Source organism: Thermobia domestica, chromosome 2 (genome assembly GCF_964235325.1).
Source record: "Thermobia domestica chromosome 2, izTheDome1.hap1.1, whole genome shotgun sequence".
Taxonomy (NCBI): domain Eukaryota; kingdom Metazoa; phylum Arthropoda; class Insecta; order Zygentoma; family Lepismatidae; genus Thermobia; species Thermobia domestica.
In genome coordinates this window covers 353,439,879-353,465,553 of record NC_137455.1, presented here as the reverse complement: position 1 = coordinate 353,465,553, position 25,675 = coordinate 353,439,879, and the positions used below count along the sequence as shown (strand labels likewise).

Below are 25,675 nucleotides of genomic sequence, written 5' to 3'. Positions count from 1 at the left end.
TGACTCCGGCACCTCTTCCTCTATCTCCCAATTACCCCCTACAATCCCTCGCTTCGCGAGGGCCTCACTTCTTACTCTTATGTTGGTTTACAACGTCATTGTTTGTAAGGGGTATCATAAATCTCAAGGTATATTGTGGAAAAGGCACAATTTATGTATTATATATTACACGCAAGACAAAATGAGTATTATCTTGAATATATTTTAAGAAAAGAGAAGAAATTCTGACCAAAGCTTAAAAACACACTATACAGTGGATTCTTTTTAATTCGAAGTCCAAGGGGACACGAAAAAACTTCGAATTATCCAAAATTCGAATTATCCAACAACATTCATTTTCATATATATAACAACAAACAAACCAAAGTACTGTGCATCAAAAACATATTCATATGGTGTAGACTACCTTTAAAGCAGCTTATTATTTGCGTGATCGAATACCGCAAACTAACAAACGACATTGACTCCACATAATTCAAACTACGTGTACATTGGAAAATATATTTACGTACAACACTACAACATACATTGAATAGCCCAAACAATTAAACACCAGTAACAATTTGAATATTCTGTTCTCACTTTTAAGAAGTCGTAAACCTCATTTGCTTAAATTTAATTGTTTTCCTACGATCAATAAATCTTGAATTTCATGTATTGCGTGGAATACGATATTAATAACATTTGGTTGACTTTATCAATAATTCATCTCAAATTTTCAACCAATTCTGAAACCAGATGAGATTGGCACACATTCTCAATCTTTACTTCTTCCCCAACTCACCATCTTTATCATTACATAGATTTTCTATTTATCTTTTGTATTACTCTCCGCTATGGCTGCATCTGGATAACTGAAAACATGTTAAAACTGTATTTCTCTGTTTACATCTGTCCAACATTAAAAAATTTCAACTGTATTTACTTCGAATTATCCAAAACATAGTTTCAAAAGTTCGATTTATCCACGATTTTTTACTATTGTTTACAATACAGTTTTCAAGGGGAATGGACTTCTGTTCGAATTATCCAATATTTCGAATTATCCAAGTTCGAATTAACGAGACTCCACTGTATTTTAAAACAAATGTTACAATTTCGGTTATCTATCATATCCTTCATCAGACACTATATACCCACTATAGAACATAAATAAAGATACAGATATATATATAGTCATCATTATGTAACACATAATAGTTTTAAAATACAGTGTGTTTTTAAGCTTTAGTCAGTATTTCTTCTCTTTTTTCACAATAGAGTGGAGTGTTTTGCACTTTTGTTGGAAATTCGATGACGGCTAGAGCGGAAAACGTGCTATTAGTGGCACCGACCTTACTCATTTTTTAAAATTTTTTTGGACAATCCCTTACTCTGCCTCAACGGTCTTAAAGTTTTTTTTAAGTGTTTGGTAAGGCAACACACACAACACCAATGATAGAAAAGCTACTTGTGGTCGTCTTTAGAGTTACCTGATGGCTATAATACAATTATTTTATTAAATGATATTTGTAGCAATGCCAGTAAATAATTTTAAAATCTATATGGGTCAAAGTACAGCCATATTAGTTCAGTTGTTGGAATTACCTCGGTAATGTCCAGATTTTGTTTAGAATGCCACGTTAACGAAGATTATAGGCATAGCCCTTGATATAACACAATTATCTTTGTGCAGCTCTTCGCTTATTTTGCTATGTACGCAAAATAACCCAGAACTCACCACGGGGAGGTGATAGTGATGGGTAAATTCCCGGGAAGATATTTTTCGGGAAGATTCCCAAAATGGGAATTTATCCGGGAATTTATGTACAATCAGGAAGAAAATTGTATTCTGTTACTATATTATGATTTCAAAGTTGAATTAATTTTTATATCACAGATATTATTACTGTTGTCCACAGAGGATTCTTTAAAATTTATATTCTGAACGGTACTATGCAGTGTTGCCACACTTGGTACAATTGTACCAAATTCAGCCCTTTTTGTCATTCATCGGCCCATTGGTACCACGCTGGCATTTTCAGCCCCTTTTGTAAAAAGTTGGTACAATTCTACCAAATTCAGCACCATTTAAGGTGGATCACCACCCGGAAGTCAGTACATATTTTAGCTCATTGCCTTTACTACTGCACAATGAAACGTTACATATTATAAATATTGTACTATAAGATAAAGGAATGTTTCAGCTAAAGCACAAGACACTGATTCATTTGGTTGTGTCTCCTGATATCGAAAAAATGTAACAAATAAAAGAAAATATTTGATTCGTTTTACAATGATCACGCAAGATGGCACTTGCTGTAAGATCTTACTAGAAGTGCTCAGTTTTACGAAATGTTTATTTGTATCTGAAAAATATTTTAAAGTAACGATATTATTACGAAATGGATATATTGCTTGACCGTTTTTCGCGTTATGTTTCATATTTTATTTAAATATTAATTTACATTTAAGGAAATAGATTTTGAGACGAAACTTGCGCAGAACGCCATAATGCGTTGTTGCCAAAATTGTACGTTTACTGTAGTAGTCACAATAAGAAAATTCCTGGATTCTAGCGTTGCAGTTCGAGAAGCGAAATTATGGTAAGGGTCGAAAACTCATTTCTCTAGTTATAATAGTAGTAATCTAATTATACTTACAAATCGAGTTATATCAAGAGCTATGCCTATAATCATCTTTAACGTCGCATTCCAAACAAAATCTGGACATTACCGAGGTAATTCCAACAACTGAGTTAATATGGTTGTACTTTGACTCGTAACATTTTAAAATTATTTACTGGCATTGCTACAAGTTTCTTTTAATAAAATAATTGTATTATAACTGTCGGGTAACTCTAAAAACGACCACAAGTAGCTTTTCTGTCATTAGTGTTGTGCGTGTTGCCTAACCAAACACTTAAAACCTTTAAGTCCGTTGGAGCAGGGTAAGGGGTTGTCCAAAATTTTTTTAAAAAAATCAGTAAGGTCGGTGCCACTAATAGCACCTTTTCTGCACTAGCCGTCATCGAATTTACAACAAAAGTGCAAAACGCTCCACCCTAATATCCAATCCAAAGCTATGGATAGTGTTATCTTATTTTAATGACAAAATTGGCAAGAAAATTTAAAAAAGTAATATTCTTTCGCCCGGGTTAGAATCCACGCCAAAAGCTATTTTCGTCACTAGCACGCTCAGCTACGAGGGGCAATAGGCGTTTGGCGTTTGCTTTCTGCTATATCTATGCTACGTGGTGAATAATGGATAACTCTAACCAATCAGAATCGTGTATTTAGTTCCTATGGCTAGAATCGAGCGTAATTAAAATATATGCTTTCGGTGCGAAACTAGAAATATCTCGTCTAGTGAGCAATACTATGTCCCACTGTGAGTGTGCTTTGTGACATTAAAGGATATAGTCGTAAAATGTCTCTTAAAATGATCGTATCTAAAATATTTTGAATCCCAGCAATGAGTTAAAAATAGCAAACTTGTTACACTTCATGAAGAACGTAATTGTGTCCTCCTATGTCATACGGCCTCTTGTGACTGCCTCATCCAAAGAACAGCTCTCTTGAATGATGACTCTTTCCATCACTGGTTGTCTTCATTGAAGTGATAACTATTTTGGAACCGAGAATCGCGCGAGATCACGGTCACTATGCTGACAAGCTCCGAGTTGTTATTCTCAGTTATGTTCAGACTCACTCGTGCTCGAAATGAAATGAAATATTTCATTTTAACGTTCCACGCTTATACCTATTAGGCTAAGTGAGATGGATGATTTACGCAAGTGAATCATAATGGAATTAAAATGTGGGAGGAAACGGGAATACGCCGAGAAAAACCACGGACACAATGTTGTCCATCAGAAACTTACTTCACCGAGGATTGAACCAGGTGGAGATTTTAATAAACGCTGAAGCATGTATCCGCTTATTTTTAATGAAGTTTATCTACTGAGGTTCATCTTAACTTAGACTCAATCTATACTATTAGATACTCAACTTTTCGCATAAATTATGACCTCCGCTGACCCTTTAATCAAAGTAACGTGATCAAAACCCAATTCGAGGTAGTTTATAAATACATACAAAAATTCCTTTAAACCGTGATTCGATCATACTCATGTTCGGTTAAAAGGGAGTTACCGTGGCCCTGTACATTTTAACTTTTTGGGTGGTTTAAAATGTAGATTTCGATGAGCTGTGTCCAATGGTACCACTTTTGATCTCTGGAAACGACCGCTTCAAGGTCAAATTAGAATTCAAAAATAGAAAGTGTGACCATTTGGACAATGCGGACTGGGATGAAATGAGTGTCTTTCGATCCGTATTTACGCATACATGAATAATTGATATACCATTTTCCCGAAAAGTCTATTTTGAGCTCGAAAATTAACGAAAATCTGGGATTTTGAGCAATGCGGCCCAGTGTCCGACTGGAGCAAAACGAAGTCATTTGATTCTATTTATACATACGCGAATAGTTGATATGCCATTTTCCGAAAATTCAGTTTTGATTCGGAAAATTAACGAAAATCCAAGACCCAAAATAACAGTGTCTTATTGCTGGTGCTGCAGTGGCTCAGTGGTAGAGCGTTCACCTCTGGTACATGGGATTCCTAGTTCGATCCCAGCTCGTGCCACGTGAGCTTTGTGGTAGCCAACTCGCGCCAAGTGAACTTTGTGGTAGACAAACACTGTGTGGGGGGGTTCCTCAGAGTTCTTCCATTCTATCCATTCCACCATTTCATTCATTTCTAATCATTACCGTTTCCCTACCCGAACTAATCGTCGGACGTAATTCTAAAAGTTTTAATTTTCATTTTCCATTATTGCTGTAAGAATGCTTTTCCAGTATTGCTTTTAAAAGAAACTTTCCGAAAGCAACAACAGAAATAAATCTTGAACCAGTAAGAAATTAGTATGAAAGAAGATTGGTAAAAAGTGATTTAAGATTGAATCACATGCTCATGGAAGAAAAGGAATCAGAATTTCTATACTGTGTAACATTCACAAAATTATTATTTCTTTTTTATATTTTGCTGAAGAAAATTAGTTTAAATGGCTCTAGAAGCTCTATGTAATTTACAACTTGAAAATTTAGATGATAAAGTTATAGAAGAGGATGAGAACTTCAGCATTCCTATATCAGAGAAATTTAAACTTCCTGCCCCTGGGGTTTCAAGTGTAAGTTTGACAGAGAATTCATCTTCTAATAAAATTTTAATTCATACTTTTGGGTAAATTTTACAATGACCGCTCCAGCTGGTATCTTAACGCAGTTACAAGAGATTACACTCGATTAATTTTAATAAATGAGTCCAAAATTTCCTAACCCTAAATCAACCCAGTCCTATCGTATTTACCCTACTCTAGTCTACTCCACTATACCAAAGCCTTCGCCAAGTGAACTTTGTTTTCTCGGGGTTCTCCCGTTTCCTCCCACTTTCTTCATTTCACCATTTCATTCATTACTCATCATCAGCGTCTCCTTTAGCCTAACCGGCATAAGCGTGGGACGTAAAATTCAAAAATTTCATTTTTTTCTACTATACCCATTCAAAGTGGCCCTAGTAGATCAATTCGCAGCTGGAGCGTGTATTGTAAAGTTTACTCTATGTTTTAACACACATACCTTGAAATCTATGTGCAACAATGCATAGATAAAGGATAAGTTACTTTTGTATAATCCTAGTTTAAAAGAAGGCCCCGAATTCATTTAATTCCTATAATTCTGGCACTGGAATACGTAATTTCCTTCCATTTTGTCTTACAGATTAACATGTACAATATCTAGAGCTAGACAATCTGTACTCTACCACTAAACAGAGTTGACATGTAGAGAATTGTGATAAGGAGTTTGAGTAGTAATATAAAAATGGTACCGGTACAAGTTAAGTTCAAGAACACCACGTGTAATAACTGCTGAAAAATTATAATTCTTTCACTAATTGTCTTTCTATGTTTCTGTAAATTATTTGCAATGGGCAATATAATAATAACCCATTTGACACAAGTGAAATTGAGGGGGTCACCAGAAATAATTACTTAAAAATGAAAGGATTTCAGTAATTACCTCCACATCTTTTTGCAAAATATAATCTACACTGGGCGAGATGATAATACACTACTTGGAACAAGAAAAATTCACTAACTTTAGGTACAATGCACAAACTCTCTGTCTTAACGGTTTTAGTTCTTAAGCGAACTAAAACCGTTAAAGCTTAAGCTGCAATAAACTGGCCTGTTGGATTGGTTGGCCGAAGTACGCCAACAACAAGAAAAATTCAGGGTGGCCCAGGGCCGTATCCACGGGGGGCAAGGGGGCCGAGCCCCCTAAATTTTCACTGGTCCTCCTAACATTTTTACGGTAGGCTTGTAAATGAACTATAATATGGTGATGGACTATAATATAGTTGGGTCGGGCCCCTCCTGACTTCTACAGCCCCCCCCCCTACATTTTTGGGCTGGCTACGGGCCTGGGATGGCCACCAGAAATAATTGTTGAAAATAAGATTCATTATTTTCTCCTTACGCTTCTGCAAAATATTTCATGAGCGACATGACAATACCTCACTTTTACAAGTGCAATGGGGAGGAATCAGCGATGATGCGCGTAAAATAGACAAGTGCAAAATTCATGCGCCAGCTCTTAGAAAACTAGATTTTAATCTATTCCGATTCAGAGTAGGATGATGTTGGATGATCCGCGCAGTAGATCGTTTGTACAACCGGTTGTCAAGCGGTAATTGATATCGCTACGCTTTAGTGGTGATTCGCAGATAGAAATTCTATCGAGTAAATAAATGTTTTTGAGTCATATCATAAGGCACCCAAACGTTGTGCTTCTTTTTGTGGTCCATGTTCCGTTAAAAACTAACCTAACCTAATATAACGTTATATTATGTAATCAAATTGGAGAAATTGCAAATTTCGTGTGGAAGAAATTAATGGACCCCCTTAACGGAACATTAACCCTTTTTGTAACCAGCTTTCTCCAAGTGGTTTACACTGTTTTGTGATATCACAACGGTTTACATGCCAGTCTTTCTCGACCTTTCCCAGAATGTCATCCACTTTTGGTGTGATTATAGTATTCGCGCCGAGTCGTGAAGCTTGACGTAGATCAGTGCTATTCAACCGGGGGTACGAGAAGAGGTTTCTAGAGGTACCTAATACTGCTTCTGGGGGTCTGATGGAAATGTCTGTTGAACTAATTATTGTTACAAAAATTGGTTGGCAACACTGACAAACTGGAGTACTTGGGAGAGGAATACGTTCACAGAATATTTTCTCCAACGACAAATGATGTTTATGCCACGTTTCATGGATATAAATCCAGTGGTACAGAAACCATCTTCCACATTGTATTTACAGTTCGTTGGCAACACTGACCAAATGGGTACGTCAGGGTGCAAAGTGATATTATCAAACCCTTGTCCAAATCACGTTCTAGTAATAAGCCAAAAAAGAACATGATGAACAAAGGCGCTTTTGCGTGATACATCTAAACATTCATTTTTATCCTGTCGAATATGCCATACTCAGGGCCACAAAAACCAACAAAGCGGACCCTTATAGGGTCAAGTTGCGGGTTTACCCGTGATTTGAAAACGGTTTCGTACTTCTCATGGCAAGAGCTTTCAGACGATATATAGGTTTGCTCCAGTTACTTGCTCCCGGTATGGAATCATCCCTAGTCAGTGTACGAATTATCACGGAGAATGAGAGTAAAATCCTCCTCAGTAGAACTGGATATTTCCAATATGTTTTGAAATTTCCCATGCTAATTTTTTCGAATGCTCATTTTACTCCTCCTGTAAATAGTCTTTTGATTGGCACACTGATTGTCCTTTTGTTGGGTCTCTATTTGTCCCCCTTTTTAATCAACAGAACATATGTATTAAGTTTAATAAGTTAATTTCGATTTAATTTCTTTTAAACAGCTTCAGGGGGTATACAATTGGATGGCGAACTGTGTCTAGGGATACGCGAGAAAAAAAAAGGTTGAAAGTACTGACTTAGATCTACCGATTTCACCAAGGATCTTATAAAATAGAGGATCTGCCCTTACAACAAAATCTTGAAGCCATACGTGACAGTTTAGCCGCCCCTTCTCTGCCCACTCCACCCAATAGGATCGCAATGTTTTGAGCCAACAATGGCGGAAACAAAAGTAGCCAATCAGACGATGGCAGAAACGAGAGTAGCCAATCAGACGTGCCGATCCTCGGTTGTTTTTTTGGCTTCATCGATTTAATAGGATAAAGATACATATGGACAGATCCTCTATTTATAACATCCTTGGATTTCACCACCCAATAGAACGCTAGCGTGTGTTCCAGTTGTCAATCTCCACCCATCAAATTTTATCAGTAACCTAGGGAAATTTCATAGGTAAATTTAGCAAAAAGAGAAAAAAGGAATTTTTTTTCGATAAAACCAGGGAAAAAATCCAGGGAAATTCTCTAGCCGACTTATTGTCTAATATCATTGCGTAAATCTTTCTTTGTTCTTCAGAAATAAACCAATACAATAGCCATAGTGTGTGTGTGCTGAAAGTAGCATAATTTCAAACCATTGTCGGCTGGATGGGGGGGGGGTCACGGTGGCTCAGTGGTAGAACGCTTACCTCTGGTGCGTGGGGTCTCTGGTTAGATCCCCAGGCAAGTAAGCTTGTGGTAAAGAAATTCGTGTCCGTGGATTTTAACTTAAAAGCATAATCGTGGGACGTTAAACTCAAAGATTTTATTTCATTTCATTTTGTTGGCTGAGTGTATTTGGGTGCAGAGTTTTTGTATTTAAAAAAAAAATGAATGTAAAGTAAACGAAAAAATAGGAGCAAAAAGCAAACGAATAAACAAATGTGGTTCGTAGTTCCTTTAATATAGCTAAATTAATCTTACCACATAACTTCTGTCATAGGAATTAGACACTCATCAAACTAGGAAAAATTCGTTAAGAAAAGGGAAATTTTTATCAGTTGAGGGAAAATTTCTTAAACAAACCTACGGACACTGTGTCAGTCAGGGGCGGATCCAGGACGGACTTCTGGGGGGGCGGTGGGTTATAATACTACTACTTAGAGCTACTTTTAAGACCTCCAAACTCTGGGATTGGTTTTATTTATATATAAAATAAAAAAGTCTCCTCTTCTTGGGGGAGAAATCGTCCCGATCACCCCCCCTGGATCCGCCACTGGGGTCAGTATCATCTCTGCGCTACACGGAAAACATTTCCCGAAAGTACAGTGTTGTCGGATTGGCGCCAAGTTCCGTTTTGTAATTGTTTTTTTGTTGCATTATATGTTCGTTGTTACTATTCGTATTATTGTTACTATTTTAGAATAATTGTTACTCGGTTATTGTGCAGTATTATTATTGCTAATTTTTTTTTTTTAATACACACTTACTATGTCTTCAAAGTTTGGCAACATTGTTGGTGAATTTCAGCTGTTTGACGATTCCCCAACTGTACGCTCGGGAAGCGCCTTCACGAATTGTACCGAAGTTATTATTGGTTTAGAGCCCAAGCTTCACGACTCGGCGCTAGTACCATAATCGTTACGTTATCCACTGCGAGGACCATTTTAGATCAAAATTTCCAGAAGGTAACTGACTGAATTACCTTTAACCAAGGGCGCCTATTAGTGCTCTCAACGGGTCGGGTCTTCAACCCGACCCGACCCAACCCGTGACCCGTCCCGATGACCCGAACCGTGATCCGACCTGATTAACCTGACCCGATAACCCGACCCGAGCTGACCCGATTGACCCGACCCGAGCTGACCCGACAACCCGACCCGATCTGACCCGATCCGAGTCGGGTCGGGTCGGGTCAACCCGAACCGTTTGAGAGCACTATGGTCATGACACTGGGTGAACGCCAAAATGCACTCCCATTGGGAATTAAACCCCGACCACGTGTACCGAAGTCTTACACGTTAAGCACTAGCTAGATCAAGCGGTAGATTTGTATATGCGTCTTAATGAATATTTGGCACTTTTGAGGTTTGGTTATTTCTTTTTATAACTGATACCAATGTCCGACGTGGGAGAATTTTTTTTTCTTGCTTGAATTCTGTGACGAAATTTTTCTTCAAGGTCAGTGTTCTCACCTGCTCGGACGGCAGCGGGTCTTCTCGGAAGGCAGTAGCAAGAGTCTCTTGGCGGAGACAAAAGGAAATCGTTTAACTACAATGATAAGGGTTGAGGAAACAGGAGAACACCTGTGATTTTTTCCAACCCTTCAACTTTCATTCCAAAATAGGTTCTTATGATTCCGGGACCCATGCCATTTTGATTTTTCTTTCTCGGTAATTAAAACGTATTTTACAGTATATATAGTTGCACGTAAGAAGATACATAATATGAATTTTGTAATTTAAAATTTAAAAATACACTATGATATTTAATTATAAAGTACTAATTTTATTTAATCACTTTCAGCCCAACAAATCAAATTCAAACAATTCGCTCCCTAGGTCTTGGTCATCAATACTGCGTCTTATTCTTTCTCTTGCAGTCAAGTCTTGGTCCTGCATTTCGTAGTCTTGGTGGTTTTTCATTCTATACAAGAGCCAAGAATGCTCGCCTCATCGGTACAAATGAAGACCAAGTGTGATTTTGATTATGGTCTTTCATACTATACGGAAAGCAAGAAAATACGCTCATCGCTACTTAGTGATAACCAAAACCAGGCCAAGAGCAAGATTACTATGCAATTCGTTTTGCATTTCCAATCTTTATCTTGTTCTTGTATCGATGTCCTTGGGCTTTGTGAAATAAAATGAAATATTCAGTTTAAGGTCCCTTGATTCTGCACCGACGCTAAGGGATAAGGTGACCATGAGAAATGAATGAAATGGTGGAATGAAGAAAGTGGGAGGAAACAGGAGAACCCCGAGAAAACCCACTACACGGCGTTTCTTCACCACAAAGCCTACTTAGCACAAGCTGGTATCGAACCATGCACACCATGCACCAGAGATGAATTCTCTACCACTGAGCCACCGTAGCACTGCTTGGGCTTGGTCGTCCATATCCAATCTTTCTTTTGGCTTTGCTTAAACAACTTCTAGTTTTGTTCTAAATCCAGACTCCATATTGGCGTAGATATTAATATTACAGTCGATTGGTAAAATCAATCTTCCACATTTAAAAATTAAAGTACACATAATTACAAAAATAAGCATTTACCATAAAAGCACTAGCTGCAAGTGTTCAAAATAGATTTATGGTTTCTGTAAAATCAATTGAAAATTGCTATTTTTAATTAGGCAGCTAGTGAAAAACAGCAGTTTTCGACTCCAGCCGAGTTTAAGCTCAACCTAAACTCAGTTGACTAAAGTGAACTGACCCGACCCGACAACTCGACTCGAGCTGACCCGACTGACCCGACCTGATAACCCGACCCGAGCTGACCCGATTGACCCAACCCGACCCGACAACCTGACCCGAGTAGTCTGACCCGACAACCCGACCCGAGTTGACCTGACCCCACCCGACCCGTAACCCGACCTGACTCGGGTCGGGTCGGGTGACCTGTTTGAGAGCACTAGCGCCGATCCTGGAGGGCCGGGGGAAGGGCACCCAAAAGCTCATGTGAACCCCACTATTGTGTGTATGAATATACAATATTTGGCATAATTTGAATGCAATTTGTCTTAAAATGCTCATATATATATATACCTTCTGCATCTGGATAGACCCCCCAAATTTACAGAGAAATTGGCGCCCTTGCCTTTAGCTGTTGCTTTTGATACCTTAAACAGAACAATTTCTTATTAGAAGAAGAATACTATATCAAAAATGAATCTGAAATATACTATAATAGATTTTTTTTTTTTTTTTTTTTTTTTTTTTTACAAAATATCCAATGTATATTATTTAAACAGATGGTATAAAGTACTAGTATTTTCTTAAAATACAAATGAATGTGAGATAAATGAATGTAAGGTTTTGGCATCTGAAAAAAGAAAAGCTTTTTGACTGACTTCCATAATTTATGTCCAAGTTATAACAGTTGAATTTCTTTGATCAACATTAGATGTTCGTTCAATGTTGCCACAGTCCTAGCTCTGGAGTGGGCTGAAAAATAGTGCCAAACTGAAACAAAAAGGGCTGAATTCATTATTTTATACCAGTGTAAGACATGGCTCTATAATGCGAAACTAAAAGAGTTAAAGTGCTAGAACCCTCCTTCCTCTTCCAAGAGTCCAAATCAAGAAAGTAGGGTAAAGTAAGGTATGTTCGTAATAAATCACTATAAAATCGATATTTCTACTAAAATTTAAAATCTAAGGAAAAAGTAAGGCTGCGTGTATATATAGTGCGTACATTTCTCTGTTCCGCTGTAATGTTTACTCTGCATACAATCTGTAGTGTATATGAAGTTAGTTTATAAAATTAAAACATGCACAGGTAATTTCGTGAGAGGTAATGTAAGTTCGTGATAGTAAGTAGGTATATTCGTGATAACTGTAATTGGTACAATATAATAATGATGATTGAACGTAGGAACGAAATATCAAGAGAAATGAAGCGCCTTGCAGTTATAAATCGTTTGATACACAAAATAAGCTAACTCTAGTCTACAGGATTTCCTAGGGCCTATCAACTAATGCATGTGGGTATGTAAATATGCCTCACTAATTCTTAATAGCAAATCACACATAGAAACACACACAGATAAGGTCCATCACAAACTAAAACGAAGTTCGTTTGAACAAGTGCGTGTAACAGTCAGTCCTCATCAGAACTTGAAGTAGTAGCGGCGCAAGAATCACACAGGAACACATCGGAGCTGTTGTCCTCCTTTTGACAACAGATATGATATGGCACTAAACAGAAAGAACACTGGATCCATTTATCCCCTGTCTTATCACACATTGTCTTCATAGCTTTCACCACACACAGCACATTTCCAATCATCAAAATTACCTGTTTTTTACGCATAGGCCTAGCTTTATTGTGGTAGGAAGATCGTGAAGTTGAAGGTTGATCAGCAGTGTTACTATTTTGCTCGTTAGTAGGGTTAGAGACCGAGAGCTTTCTCGGTCTAACAGCTTCTTTTCTGTCAACAGTAGTAGACTAAGTTCGTTCAGACCTTTTGCGGATGAATCTCTCTGCTTTCCTTTTGGTCGGAACTCTCAGAGTTAGTCCGTATTTTTTCTTGAAGTCACCCCCACCACCATTTACTTGCACATTCTCTTCCAGTGTTTCACCAGGTTATGGCATATGCTGATGATGTAAATTTAATAGGGGATGATAGGAGAACAGTAGAAATAAATGCAGAGATCTTATTAAACGCTTGCAGGGACATGGATTTAGAAGTAAATGCAGAGAAAACTAAATACATGGAAGTGCATCGGGACCGTAATACGGCAAATTGTGGAGGCGTTAAAATATTAAATAATGCTTTTGATAAAGTAGATACTTTCAAATATTTAGGATCAATATTAACAGACGAAAATCATATTCACGAAGAAATTAAATGTCGACTAAAAGCAGGGAATTCGTGTTACTATTCGGTTCAAAATCTCTTGTCGTCGCGAATTCTGTCGAGGAATTTGAAGCTTAAAATATATAAAACGATAATCATGCCTGTTGTTCTGTATGGTTGTGAAACATGGTCGCTTACTCTGAGGGAAGAACATAGACTGAAAGTATTTGAGAACAGGATCCTGAGAAGAATATTCGGACCCAAGAGGAACGGGAATGGGGAATGGCGGAAGCTTCATAACGAGGAACTACATAGTTTATACGGTTTACCCAACATTGTTAGGGTCGTCAAGTCTAGGAGGCTTAGGTGGGCAGGTCATGTAGCTAGAATGGAAGAAAGTAGAAACGCTTTCAAAGTCTTGACTGGTAGACCCATAGGAAAACGACCATTAGGAAGACCTAGGCGCAGATGGGAGGACAATATTAAGATGGATCTCGCAGAGATAGGAATACAAAGTAGAAACTGGATGCAATTAGCTAAGGATAGAAGTCAGTGGAGAGCTTTTGTGAACGCGGCACTGAACCTCCGGGTTCCATAGGCCATAGAGTTAGTTAGTTAGTTAGTTCTCTCCCAGTGTTACTGAAAAAGTTTTCTCTCTCTGCTGTTTTAGCAATCTTGTATGCGAGACTCCTCATTTGCTGTACCGTAAGTTCAAAACCAGTTCCTGCATATCGATAATATAGTGATAAAACTTTTAATTCCTGTTCATGTGCCAATGCAAAAGGTCTTCCCATTTTCGGTACTGCAGCATATGTTTCATTTCCAATATTAGCTACGCCTTGTCTCTTGAGGAAATCATTTAGGGTACTCCGCAGAATTTTCACCTGTTTTGAGGCTCTATACACACAGAATAACCTTCCACGTTCACAATTTTAGCTGCCCTCACAAGATCTTTCTGCTCATATGCTCGGTATTTTTTCCTTTCTTTTTTATTCTGGAGGGGTGGCGTCTGAAAGAGGCAAAATAGGCCTAGCTATTATTCACTATGAATAAACGTAAACTTAACATTGACAAAACAGGATCGTGGATTTTTACTACGAGCGAAAAGGTCAAGATAAGTAGGACGTTAGGCTATAGACATATTGGAAGGAAAGTGGACTACAGTCAAGGTTAGTTGATAGGGTAATAGCCGTATCTAAGCTTTAGGCAATTAATTATCGTTGATGAAATTTTAACGTTAATTTCATATGTGAATACTGTGGATACGGTATTTTTATTGTGATGAAACACAGGTAATTTCGTTACAGTAAGGTAATTTCGTGATCAGTCTCTACACAAGAATCAGACTGATAATTACACGTGACACTTATTATTGCAGATTTCAAATGATAAGCGGCATGGCCTTGAGTTGGCTTCACGCGGCGTCCAATTGGCTTTGAGCGGTGTTGACAATTCGCGACAAGCAGTCCTGCACGCTGACTTCTCGCGCTACTGCCAATCTTGACAATACCAGAGGCGCTTATTAGAAATATTGTATTAGAACATCAACTGCTCACTTTACGAAGTAGAGAAAAGAATTACGAACATAGACGTAAAAACTACATCTTTTTATGTCAACTGGTTGTTATGATACACGCTTTTAAAGGTTTAAACATATAAAACAATTAGTAAAACGAGCGATGAGTCCCGCGTCTAATTTCCAGTGGATTTTTCTTCAATTTGGAAATATAATTCAACTTTTATTACAGAATAATCATGGATGTAACCAGCAGGTTGTTCTAGGGGAACATTACTTTCAGGGGGAGGAAAGTTTTTCACACATTTAAAAGAGAACAAATGATCTCTTTCAGAATATGAAAGCATTTTAACTCACCATACATACTATACACATGTTATACAGGGTGTCCGAGAAGTCCTTCCCTGATTACAGAAATTGATAACTCAGGCTAGAAATAAGATAGAAATATGAAACTGGTGTTGAATTGTTTACAAACTATAAAAGTTTTTTTTCTGTGTTAGGTTTGTTTTGTTTTACCAAGTCTCAATTTTGTTTGTTTTAGGTTTGTAGTACGTAAGTAAGAAGCCCAAGAAGTCATGCCAACCAACCAGGAGAAGGCACAGTGCGTCCTGTGGTACCATGAGACACGATCACCAACCACGGTGCAGAGACAGTTCCAGACAACATTTGGGAGGAATCCACCTGATGTCAAGAGCATTAAAGCCTGGTATGAGAAGTTCAAGAACTCAGGGTCGGTTGCTGACCTTTCGAGGTCTGGTCGACCAAGAACCTCAGCAGACACGGTGGAGGCTGTGCGGCAGTCTTTTCTGAGAAGTCCTAAGAAATCGGTGCGCAGGGCCTCACGTGAATTACAGATGCCAAAAAGCTCTATCCATGACATTTTACACAAACGTTTATTGTTTCGTGCTTACAAAGTGCAACTCGTTCAGGCCTTGTTGCCCGACGACGGTACACGTCGATATGACTTTGCGGTCGAAATGCTATCACGTATTGAGGACGATAATGGTTATTTCAGACGAATTGCCTTTTCCGACGAAGCGACATTCTTTGTCAGTGGAGTAGTGAATCGCCATAATGTACGCATTTGGGGTTCAGAACCCCCCAGGGAGGTCAGGGAGTTCACCAGAGGCAGTCCAAAGGTGAATGTTTGGTGCGCGTTATTGCACGATCGAATTATCGGGCCATTCTTCTTCGCTGAGGATACCATCACATCTGCAGTGTACCTGGATATGTTGCAGCTGTATGCTGTTCCTCAGCTGCTTCAGTATCGCCCCGATGTCGTTTTTCAGCAAGACGGTGCACCACCTCATTGGGGTTTGGACGTCCGTGCCTATCTCGATAGGACATTTCCTGGGCGATGGATTGGTCGTGATGGACCAACAGCTTGGCCTCCACGCTCTCCTGACATAACCCCATTAGACTTCTTTTTATGGGGTTATGTCAAGGATGAGGTCTACCGAACACGTGTACCAGATCTTGAAACCCTGCAGCAACGAATAACCACAGTCGTTGCATCGATCCCTCCAGTGATGTTGGCTAATGTGTGGATGGAAATTGAATATCGCCTAGATGTGCTACGTGCTACCAAGGGTGCTCATGTGGAAGTGTACTGATGTGACCAAAACTTTTATAGTTTGTAAACAATTCAACACCAGTTTCATATTTCTATCTTATTTCTAGCCTGAGTTATCAATTTCTGTAATCAGGGAAGGACTTCTCGGACACCCTGTATTTTCACGATGCTACCTTATCAAAAGACGGATCTTGACACTACTGAGTTGAAAACCGGATTGTAGATGAATCAATAAGCTATTCATAAGAAAACAAATGCTGTTTATAGCAGTCTGTTTATCTGACTGTATTTATATGGGTTAAAATAGTAAAGGAAAAAAACTCGAAAAAATATCAACTCAGATATTATTATGCAATAATCTAATAGAAAGTTCATACGGTGTGCTCCCAGTTAGGGAAATGAGAATATAAAGCATATGGTTAATTTTAGTTGTTTTAATTAGGTACAGAAACCGTATTGATGATGTTTGATTTCTTTTAAATTTTCATATTTTATTATAAATGTCCCTCATTTGCATTAACTATTAAATAAGTTTATTAAACACATACCACGAACCTCATTTTGGAGTTAGAAATAGTTTGGAAAGACAGGGCCCCCTTTTCCCCCGTGGCTACACGCCTTTGGAATCTGATTCATTTATATATATATATATATGCCTAACATCGTAAGAACAAAGTATGGGAAGTTCGTAATATTGTTTTGAAATTTACTTCGGGATAAATTCTTCCTTATTCGACAGAAAAAACGCAGTATGTTTTTTTTTTCCTTCACGTTCACTACCTTACATATATGCGACCACTTATTCCCTCTTTCCCCCTCCAGCAGGGATTCAAAAGCACCAGGCGTCTGAATGGTGTCGTAAATTATAGTAACCCAAAACAAACTCGATCATATGGACTTGCTTAGGAATCAGACGGATTGTTTTTGTGTGACCTGGACCAAGCCCAAGAATTTTATTTGTTATGAAAACTGAGAAGGAAACAAAGGGCTAGTTGTGTAGGAACGTAACTTCTCTTCTAGCACAAACAGAATTCATCAGTGTCTGGGTTACTTTCTTTCGTGGTAGTTCGTTTCTTCTCCAAAATTATAGTTGACAATGTATTTAAGCAAACCGAGTACAAGTGCGAAGCTTTCTTTAAAAAAAATAAAAATAAAAAATGAAGTGCTACGAAATCAGGCTCGAAGAATTATTTTTTGTGTTTACATTTTTTTTAAGCCCATGATAATAAATTTATAAGACTCAGATTCAGACAATGACGAAATATTAACTGACATAGACGATAGTGAAAGTAGTGTTGAAGACGAGTGCTTAGCATATCCACTGGAAAAGTTAATAGGTAAGTAATTTAATTGCTATATATACTTTTAGGATGCACAGTCAAAATTCTTGAGTTTGCTGGAATAGTATATTTACATTGCGAATAATGTTGCCAATGTATGTGTCATAATCTCAACTGGAGGAAGAGCGAGAAGGGAAAGGGTAGTCCATCATCCGGCAACACCGCGCGGAATATCGCGCACCATTGGCTATTGCCCGTGATGCTTTACATCTGAAACACACAGTAGACTACTATCCTGTGACACGATAACTACGAACATTTGACCTTTTTTTTTTTTTTTAGCAGAAATGAAGCCCTGTCCTCAAGCTAAGTGCAGCTTGTCCATTTCAGACTGGCGTCATTTCAGACTTCGCTTGAAGGGGGGCAAGTGTACTACTGACATAAGACTTCCACATTTTCTACTAGTATATTAATAGACAATCGATTAAAGTATACTTATTCCTCAAACTCTTCGGAGAGGGGAGCAATTGCCCCTTCTCCCTCCCCTGGTCCGAACAGAAATATTTCACACACTTAGACCTATATCATAGGAAATTTTCGGGGGTGTCAGTTTTTTTTATTTACCAGAGTTAGCAACCCTACTTGTGAAGTTTCTTTTCTTTCGTAGTAAAACAAATGTGAAGTATAAAACATGTATTATAATACACGCATTTAAAGTTCTACACGATAGTACGTTTGTATATATATCTTCCAGGATTTGTTGGGTTTAAATATGAGGAGCCCTTCCCGAAGTTTCGATCCTTCGATAGCTGTTCATGGAACGACAACTCTGGGCTTTAAGTTTCAAGGTGGCGTAATTCTTGCAGCTGATTCACGAGGAACAGCTGGTTTGAACATTGGTGAGTAACTAATTAATACAATACTTTAGTATATCTATTATTATCCATATAGTCCGGTTCAATTAAATTGTATAGTACAAGAATACTACGTTAGTTATTAGTGAAGTTGTGGGAGTGAGTGAAATCTCAGTCACATCTATTACCATAGATTAAAAATGAAGTCAGTTCCTTAACCTATGCCTTTATGAAGACAATTCAGAAAGTAGCAGTTGTTATAGTGTGTTTACTCAGTAGAAGTGCAGTTCGGCAGATTTCTTTCAACTTCCCATGCTGATTTTTGCAACAGCATCCCTTCCTCCTCTAAACCTCTTTTGACCGCACTTGCGGGATTGCAATTTCTTAACACCCACTGTGTCTGTTCTTTCTTCCCAATGCTCTGGCTAATATGAAACAGATGTCAAGCAATGTAAGAACAATGAAGGTGGTCTTGGGAACAGGGAATCGACCACTAACTTACAGGGGAGTTGACAAGTAACTGTCAATTGTTTGAAATGAGGCCTCTTGTTAGCCATTTAGTTATCGGGGGTGTTTTCTGCAAGATTCCTCGTAGAATTATTTATGACCCGAATCACCACACTTACAAAACGGCATTCTTTATATACACTTCAGTTGAAGAAACGAACTATACATAACATAATCTCTGATTCACTTTTTGAAACAAGGAAGATTCACGATGAACCGAGGGATTCTGTAGTTAGTGATTATCTCATCAAGAAAATGGACAAATTTCGTGAGCACCGTCAATTCTCAATCTGGGAGCTTTCTGAACAATTTTTGAACACTTTTCAGACTGATTTGTATGAAATAGTCACTGGAAAATTAAACTGCCGAAACCTATGTGATCAACGGATACCGAAAATTCTAACAGAAATCCACAAAATCACTCGAATGGATCTCTGTTTTAAACTTCTTTTTTCACTGTACAAGGCAGAAGTGGAGCAGTTGTGAACAGAATAGCGACTTAGGTGGCGTTTGTGAATGCTAAAGGTTATGGACAAAAATTGATCTGTGTACTATTGCCATATGGCAGGCCTGTATTCACGAGAGAGCTAGGCGGCCGGGCGCCTCTAAATTTTTACTGGGCTTCTAAAATTTTCACGGTGGGGTTGTAAAAGAACTATAATATGGTGATGAACTATAATATAATTGGATCGGGCCCCCTAACTTCTACCATCCCTTCCCCTACATTTTTGGGCTGGCTACAGGCCTGTCATATGGATAATGAGTAGAATGTCATTTTTTTGTCGTATTCCAGATAACGTGACAACACCTTCCATTTTCTATCGTCAGTGTATCCATCTTAGGCTGAGGTATTTAAAAAAATTGATTTTTGGATTCCTATTGTCTATTTCTCATATTTATTACATATATAAACTATTCTCTTAGTTTTTATACTTACGGTTTCATTAATTACTGTATAAATAAATCGCCTTTTGTTCCTATGTAAACTCATTGCTCTGTGCAATTAGCCTTTAATTGAAAGTCCTCAAATACTATAATATATGTACTCATATACGTATGTAAATACAAGTACTTACACCCATTACTCTAGTGTGTGTGTTTCAAGTTTAATTATTTAAGGATTGCAAATGATTATATAAGAGGGAAATTCATAGATGCGATGTTGTTTACAAAGACCACTTGGTGCTAGCTGGGATCGAACCATTGACTTCACGCACCAGAAGTCACAGAGGTACTGCAGCGTCGAATACATTTTATATGTAATTACTCCTTACTGTAATAGTGTAAGCACTGTTAGTGTAAGCACTGTTACAGAGATATATTTGGTGTTTCTATTTCGAAACAGACATAATCAAAGCAGACGAAGAACGACAGAATCGGAAGGGACGCAAGAGAAAGAAAAATTGTGAACTCTGGCAAAGGATTGTTTGAAGGGGTCCTCAGTGAGAGAACTGTGAGAAAAACACGTTTGTTTTCAGTTTTATTTATTTTTGAGAATGTTGCCATCACTTTCAGGCCCCGAAAAAAATATATGTTGTACCTAAGGATATAAGAAATTTTTTAATCAAAAAATCAGCGACGTGTCCCCTCAAAATTTTTTTCTATAATGTTTGGAAATTTTCAACACGCAAAAAAGTAAAGAAAATACGCATCGATGGTTTTGAAAAAATTACACATTTACATCTAGATAGTATCTACAATCTGTGAAACTTTCGAAATTTTTCGAACACCCCCATCAAAATTTTAAAAATATTCAATTTTTAGCATGTATGATAGGATAATTCGGGAAGGGGAGGGGGTTGGGGATCAAATGTTTTTGGGAGGTAGTTTTAGGTCAAGGGTAACCTTTTGAGTCAATAGCGACCCAATTTAGATCAAGGGCCGATTTCACTATCTTACTAGGAAACACCCTTTCTGCTGGCAACACTGATTTAATATTAACAGGTTAGTAATAAATTGACAACGAAGAAGGAATTCATATTTCTAAGTATTTTCGTTGCAGTGTCCCAAAGCATAAAGAAAGTGGTGGAAATAAGCCCGTATCTTCTGGGAACGATGGCAGGTCACGCTGCTGATTGTCGCACTTGGTATCGTTGTCTGTCTGCTCGTTGTCGTATCCAAGAAACAATTTTCAAGACCAAGTTGAAGGTGTCGCAGGCTTCTGGTTTCATGGCTAAGCTGTTTTTGACTTTAAACAAAGCTGGCATACAATTAACGATGGGATGGATCATTGCAGGATGGGATGGAGAACAAATGGTAAAATATTTTCCATAGATACGAACGTTCTTTGTACTTTCGTTGCTCCTGTACTTTCATACGGAGCATTTACATTATAATCTATAGTAGCAAAATCTGTTAGTCCAACGTTGGGAAAATGGTGGCGAGCCTACATACCAACGGCGGCCCAAGGTCACGTTTGGCCGCTTTCGCAGCTATTTCCCAACCAAAAGAAGATTGGGACTTCGTTTACTCAACCAATCCCAAACCATCTCCCAACATTGGGCCAACAAAACCCAATCACATTGAGAATGTTGGACATTCGTTCAAGCAACCAAATCCTACCTAGGCTCTCTATGTTAGCCCAGCTAAACTCGACGTTGAATAGTAGTTCATCATCCAAAATGCTGACGTTTACCCAACCAAGTCTGGCATAATTCCCTGACGTTCCTCAACGTATCTTTGCTTCGGGTGGGGTAGGGTGGTGATGTATTCGGTTTCGCTTGCTTGACTTTATACATTGTATTCCTGAGATATTCCCATCTGTTATTTATTTATACAGTTATTATTTATAAATAGTAATGACGCAGATATAAATGAAATATTTGAGTTTTATGTCCCACGGTTATGCCGGTTAGGCTAAAGGAGACGGTGATGATGAGTAATGAATGAAATGGTGGAATGAAGAAAGTGGGAGGAAACGGGAGAACCTCGAGAAAACCCATGCACACGGTGTTTGTCCACCACAAAGTTCACTTGGCGGGGGCTGGGATCGAACCCGGGACCCCAAGCACCAGAGGTGAACGCTCTACCGCTGAGCCACCGCGGCCCCATGACGCAGATATAGTCGATTGTTGCATCGATCGACTGTATCTGCGTCAATATTATATAAATACGTAGCAGAAAAATTAGGTGTTAAAATAACACAATTTGACTACCACTTTAGTGTGTTAATTCAACATCAACGACATCGTCTTCCGAGCTTATCAGAAATAACTTGTAACTGGCTGTAAGAATTTGGAATGATTTTTATTGTTTGCTATGTCAAAGTTTTGCGCAGTATATTTGACACGTATACCAAGTAACGAATAACGTACTGTGTGTTCTGTACTCTGTCATGAAAACAGATTTATAAGCCTATGAATTGTCTGACAACAATTATATGAATAACCATTCTGCCATCTGTTGTTCTTGTATCCTAGCACATAAGAACAACATACAAGAAAAACATATAGTAACACTGCTATTCCTGTAAATGATTGAGCACACACAAATTGGACAACTCTTCTGGAGTCACAACTCATTTTCGTAACTGGAACACAACAAGAAGACGGTTAAGAACTGCGCATGGGCAATGAAGCACTCTACCAGCATCAAGTCTGAGAAAGTTAGCGACTATTAGCCAACGATAAAACAAAGTGGCTAAGTCATGGGAAAAGTGCTTTTCGTAGAGCGGTTCCCCGACATTTAACCAACGCTAAAGTAACGTATTTCTTGGTTGGGAAAACAGGAGTGTTAATTTTAGTATCGTTGCGTGAAGGTCAGGAGAATAGTTGGTTAGCCAACCATACATTTAACCAACGTTTGATCAACGTAAGTTGAAATGAAATGAAATGAAATCTTTAAGTTTAACGTCCCACGGTTATGCCGGTTAGGCTAAAGGAGACGGTGATAATGAGAGATGAGTGAAATGGTGGAATGAAGAAAGTGGGAGGAAACGGGAGAACCCCGAGAAAACCCACGAGCACGGTGTTTGTCCACCACAAAGTTCACTTGGCGGGGGACAACGTAAGTTTTTCAGCTATAGTCTCACACCGACCATCACCCACCGTTTTGACCAAATCCCACTCAATTCCCAACGGTGGACCAACCAACCTTGCTACTAGGGTTACGAGGGAATCAAGTGCAATTACCAAAGTTGTGAGAAAAAGAGACATACTGTTTGTACGTTCCCTTTAACTAGATAGACCAAGGACCCCACGAACCAGAGGTAAGCACTCTACCACTAAGCCACTGAATAAAGCAATGTTCACAGTGTAAAAGGAAACGTCCTGAAATCGTGTATCTTTTGGAGCTATTGACGTCTTTCTTTGCCTATAACTATTGGCAAATTTCTAATTTCTTCTTTGCTTGGTATACTTCTCATTGTGTTTTCTGACAATGGGATAATCAAACCTGTGATGTCTCAGAGCACTCAGAAATAAATTATCTAAAAACCATACATTCTACACCATAAGAGTCTTATTCGTGTTATATGGTCTTTGCAAAGAAGTTCATGTGTTATTGTCTCCACTAAACTAAAATAGAATTGAAATGGTACCAACTTTCGCTTAAAAAATAATTTAAAAAAAAAACTGAAAATGTAGAGACAACACGCCTTGTATCTTTGAATGTTTTCCAGTTAAATATATAACATTAACTTTAAATCGTTATAATCAGCTTCATTCTAAACAATGAAATGAAATATTTCAGTGTAACGTAACACAATTATGCCCTTTGGGTTAAGGGAGAACTTAGGTTAAACCAAGTGAATGATAATAAAAGAATTGGTGGAATGAGAAAGTGGGAAGAAATGGGAGTGCCCAGAGAAAATCCACGGACACATTCTTGTCTCCTGCGAACTTACATAGCAGGGGATCGAACTAGTGACCTCACGCGCCAGAGGTAAGGGCACTACCACAGAGCCACCGTGCCTTCTCATTTAAAATAATGTTAAATATAATGATGTAATGAAATAATCATTATTATTATAAGTATTCTCTCACTATTGTCAGACCATTTGATACGTATTTAAAATCTTCTATAATCTACGAATCATCATGATATAGCATTTATGCTCTACTGTCTCCAGGCAGCGATGATTTCAGAAGAGACACAAGGAAATCCCCAAAGGTAGAAAATTCCTGCGAAGTACTTCTACGATCGGGTTTAACCTGGTTTACTAGTACTTTTAGCAATACTTCTTTCACCCCGCTTTTACTCGAAGCTCCTTCCCTTCGGGGTAAATCTCTTGAAATCATCACGGTCTCCAGGATCAGTATCCACTTTGCTCTGCTCCATCTTATGTAATAATGAATACGTATTGTGAATGATACTTTAGGAAACAAAGCTGAGAGCAACTCAAGTCTTCTTAGCTTAATGTGTCATTAGAAGCATGCAGTGTGTCTTATAGGATTGTACTGTTAGTATATACTCCGTCCGTTAAGAGTCTGACGTACTAAAAATAATATAAAATTTACCATTTTTCTTTTGTTTGTTTATTCACAAGCGAAAGGAGATAATGAAATGCAACTTACCACAATCATAGATAATGCTGCTCTACAACAGAAAATATGAACCCGAAGAATTTTCAGTGTTACCATCCATAGAAATTACAGTGTTGCCAGAATAACAACGCTCCTAAAATCTAAGTTAAGGTAGCGACTAGAGGAACGATCTCAACTGCATTTGGCTAGGTATCATGTTGTTTTGATTTACTGTGAACTACTTTTTAAATAACATTATTATTTAGTTTTAAGGGGGCAGACTACTACGCTAACAATTTTTCTTTAGCCAGTTTTTCGTAAATGAAAAGCGATAATGAGATGTAACTTACCTCAATAATAGATAATGTTATTCTATATCCGGAAATACGAATCGGAAGAATTTTCAGAGTTGCCATACATAAATATTACAGTGTGACCATAATTTGAATTACCCAGAACTCAATGGTAATTGATGACTTATCATGCTGTCTGTGTTCCTTGTTAACTACTTTTTAAATAATATTTGTATTTATTTTGTAATAATTTATTTATTTTGTAATAACGTAGGGCCTATAATAATAATAACGCCAAAGACACTTCCTTGGGGGACGCCATGGGTAAGACCTCGCCATGAAGAGGTAGTATCGGATACAGTCACAAACTGCTGTTGCCCATGCAAATAATTCTTTACCCATTTCACAACGCCTGGAGAAAAGTTAAATTTCGCGGTCAGTTTGTGGAAGAGGATCTTTTGTATAATAGATTGAAAAGCTTTAGGGAAATCTAATAAAGTAAAAATAGTTATCTGTTTTCTATCAATTGCTAGTCTGATTTCGTCAGTAACATGAGTAAGAGCTGTGACAGTACTGTGATATTTCTGGAAACGTAATTGAAACGGATCACAGTATTACTTTTTCACTAAATGAATTTGAAAACAAATGAAATGAAATCTTTAAGTTTTACATCCCACGGTTATGCCGGCTAGGCTAAAGGAAACGGCGATGATGAGAAATGAATGAAATTGTGTAATGAAGAAAGTGGGAGGAAACA

General features: G+C 38.0%; 1 protein-coding gene across 1 annotated transcript in view; it reads left to right on the top strand.

Moving 5' to 3' along the window:
* The first annotated feature begins 4,984 nt into the window (after nt 1-4,984).
* The window catches only part of LOC145679878 (proteasome subunit beta type-5-like), a 39,296-nt gene continuing 18,605 nt past the window's right edge, over nt 4,985-25,675 (top strand). Inside the window, exons 1-3 of the mRNA XM_081750387.1 lie at nt 4,985-5,174; nt 18,557-18,701; nt 21,166-21,419. Coding sequence (XP_081606513.1) covers nt 5,049-5,174; nt 18,557-18,701; nt 21,166-21,419 — 525 coding nt within the window. The 5' untranslated portion in view covers nt 4,985-5,048. The remainder of the gene's footprint in view (nt 5,175-18,556; nt 18,702-21,165; nt 21,420-25,675) is intronic.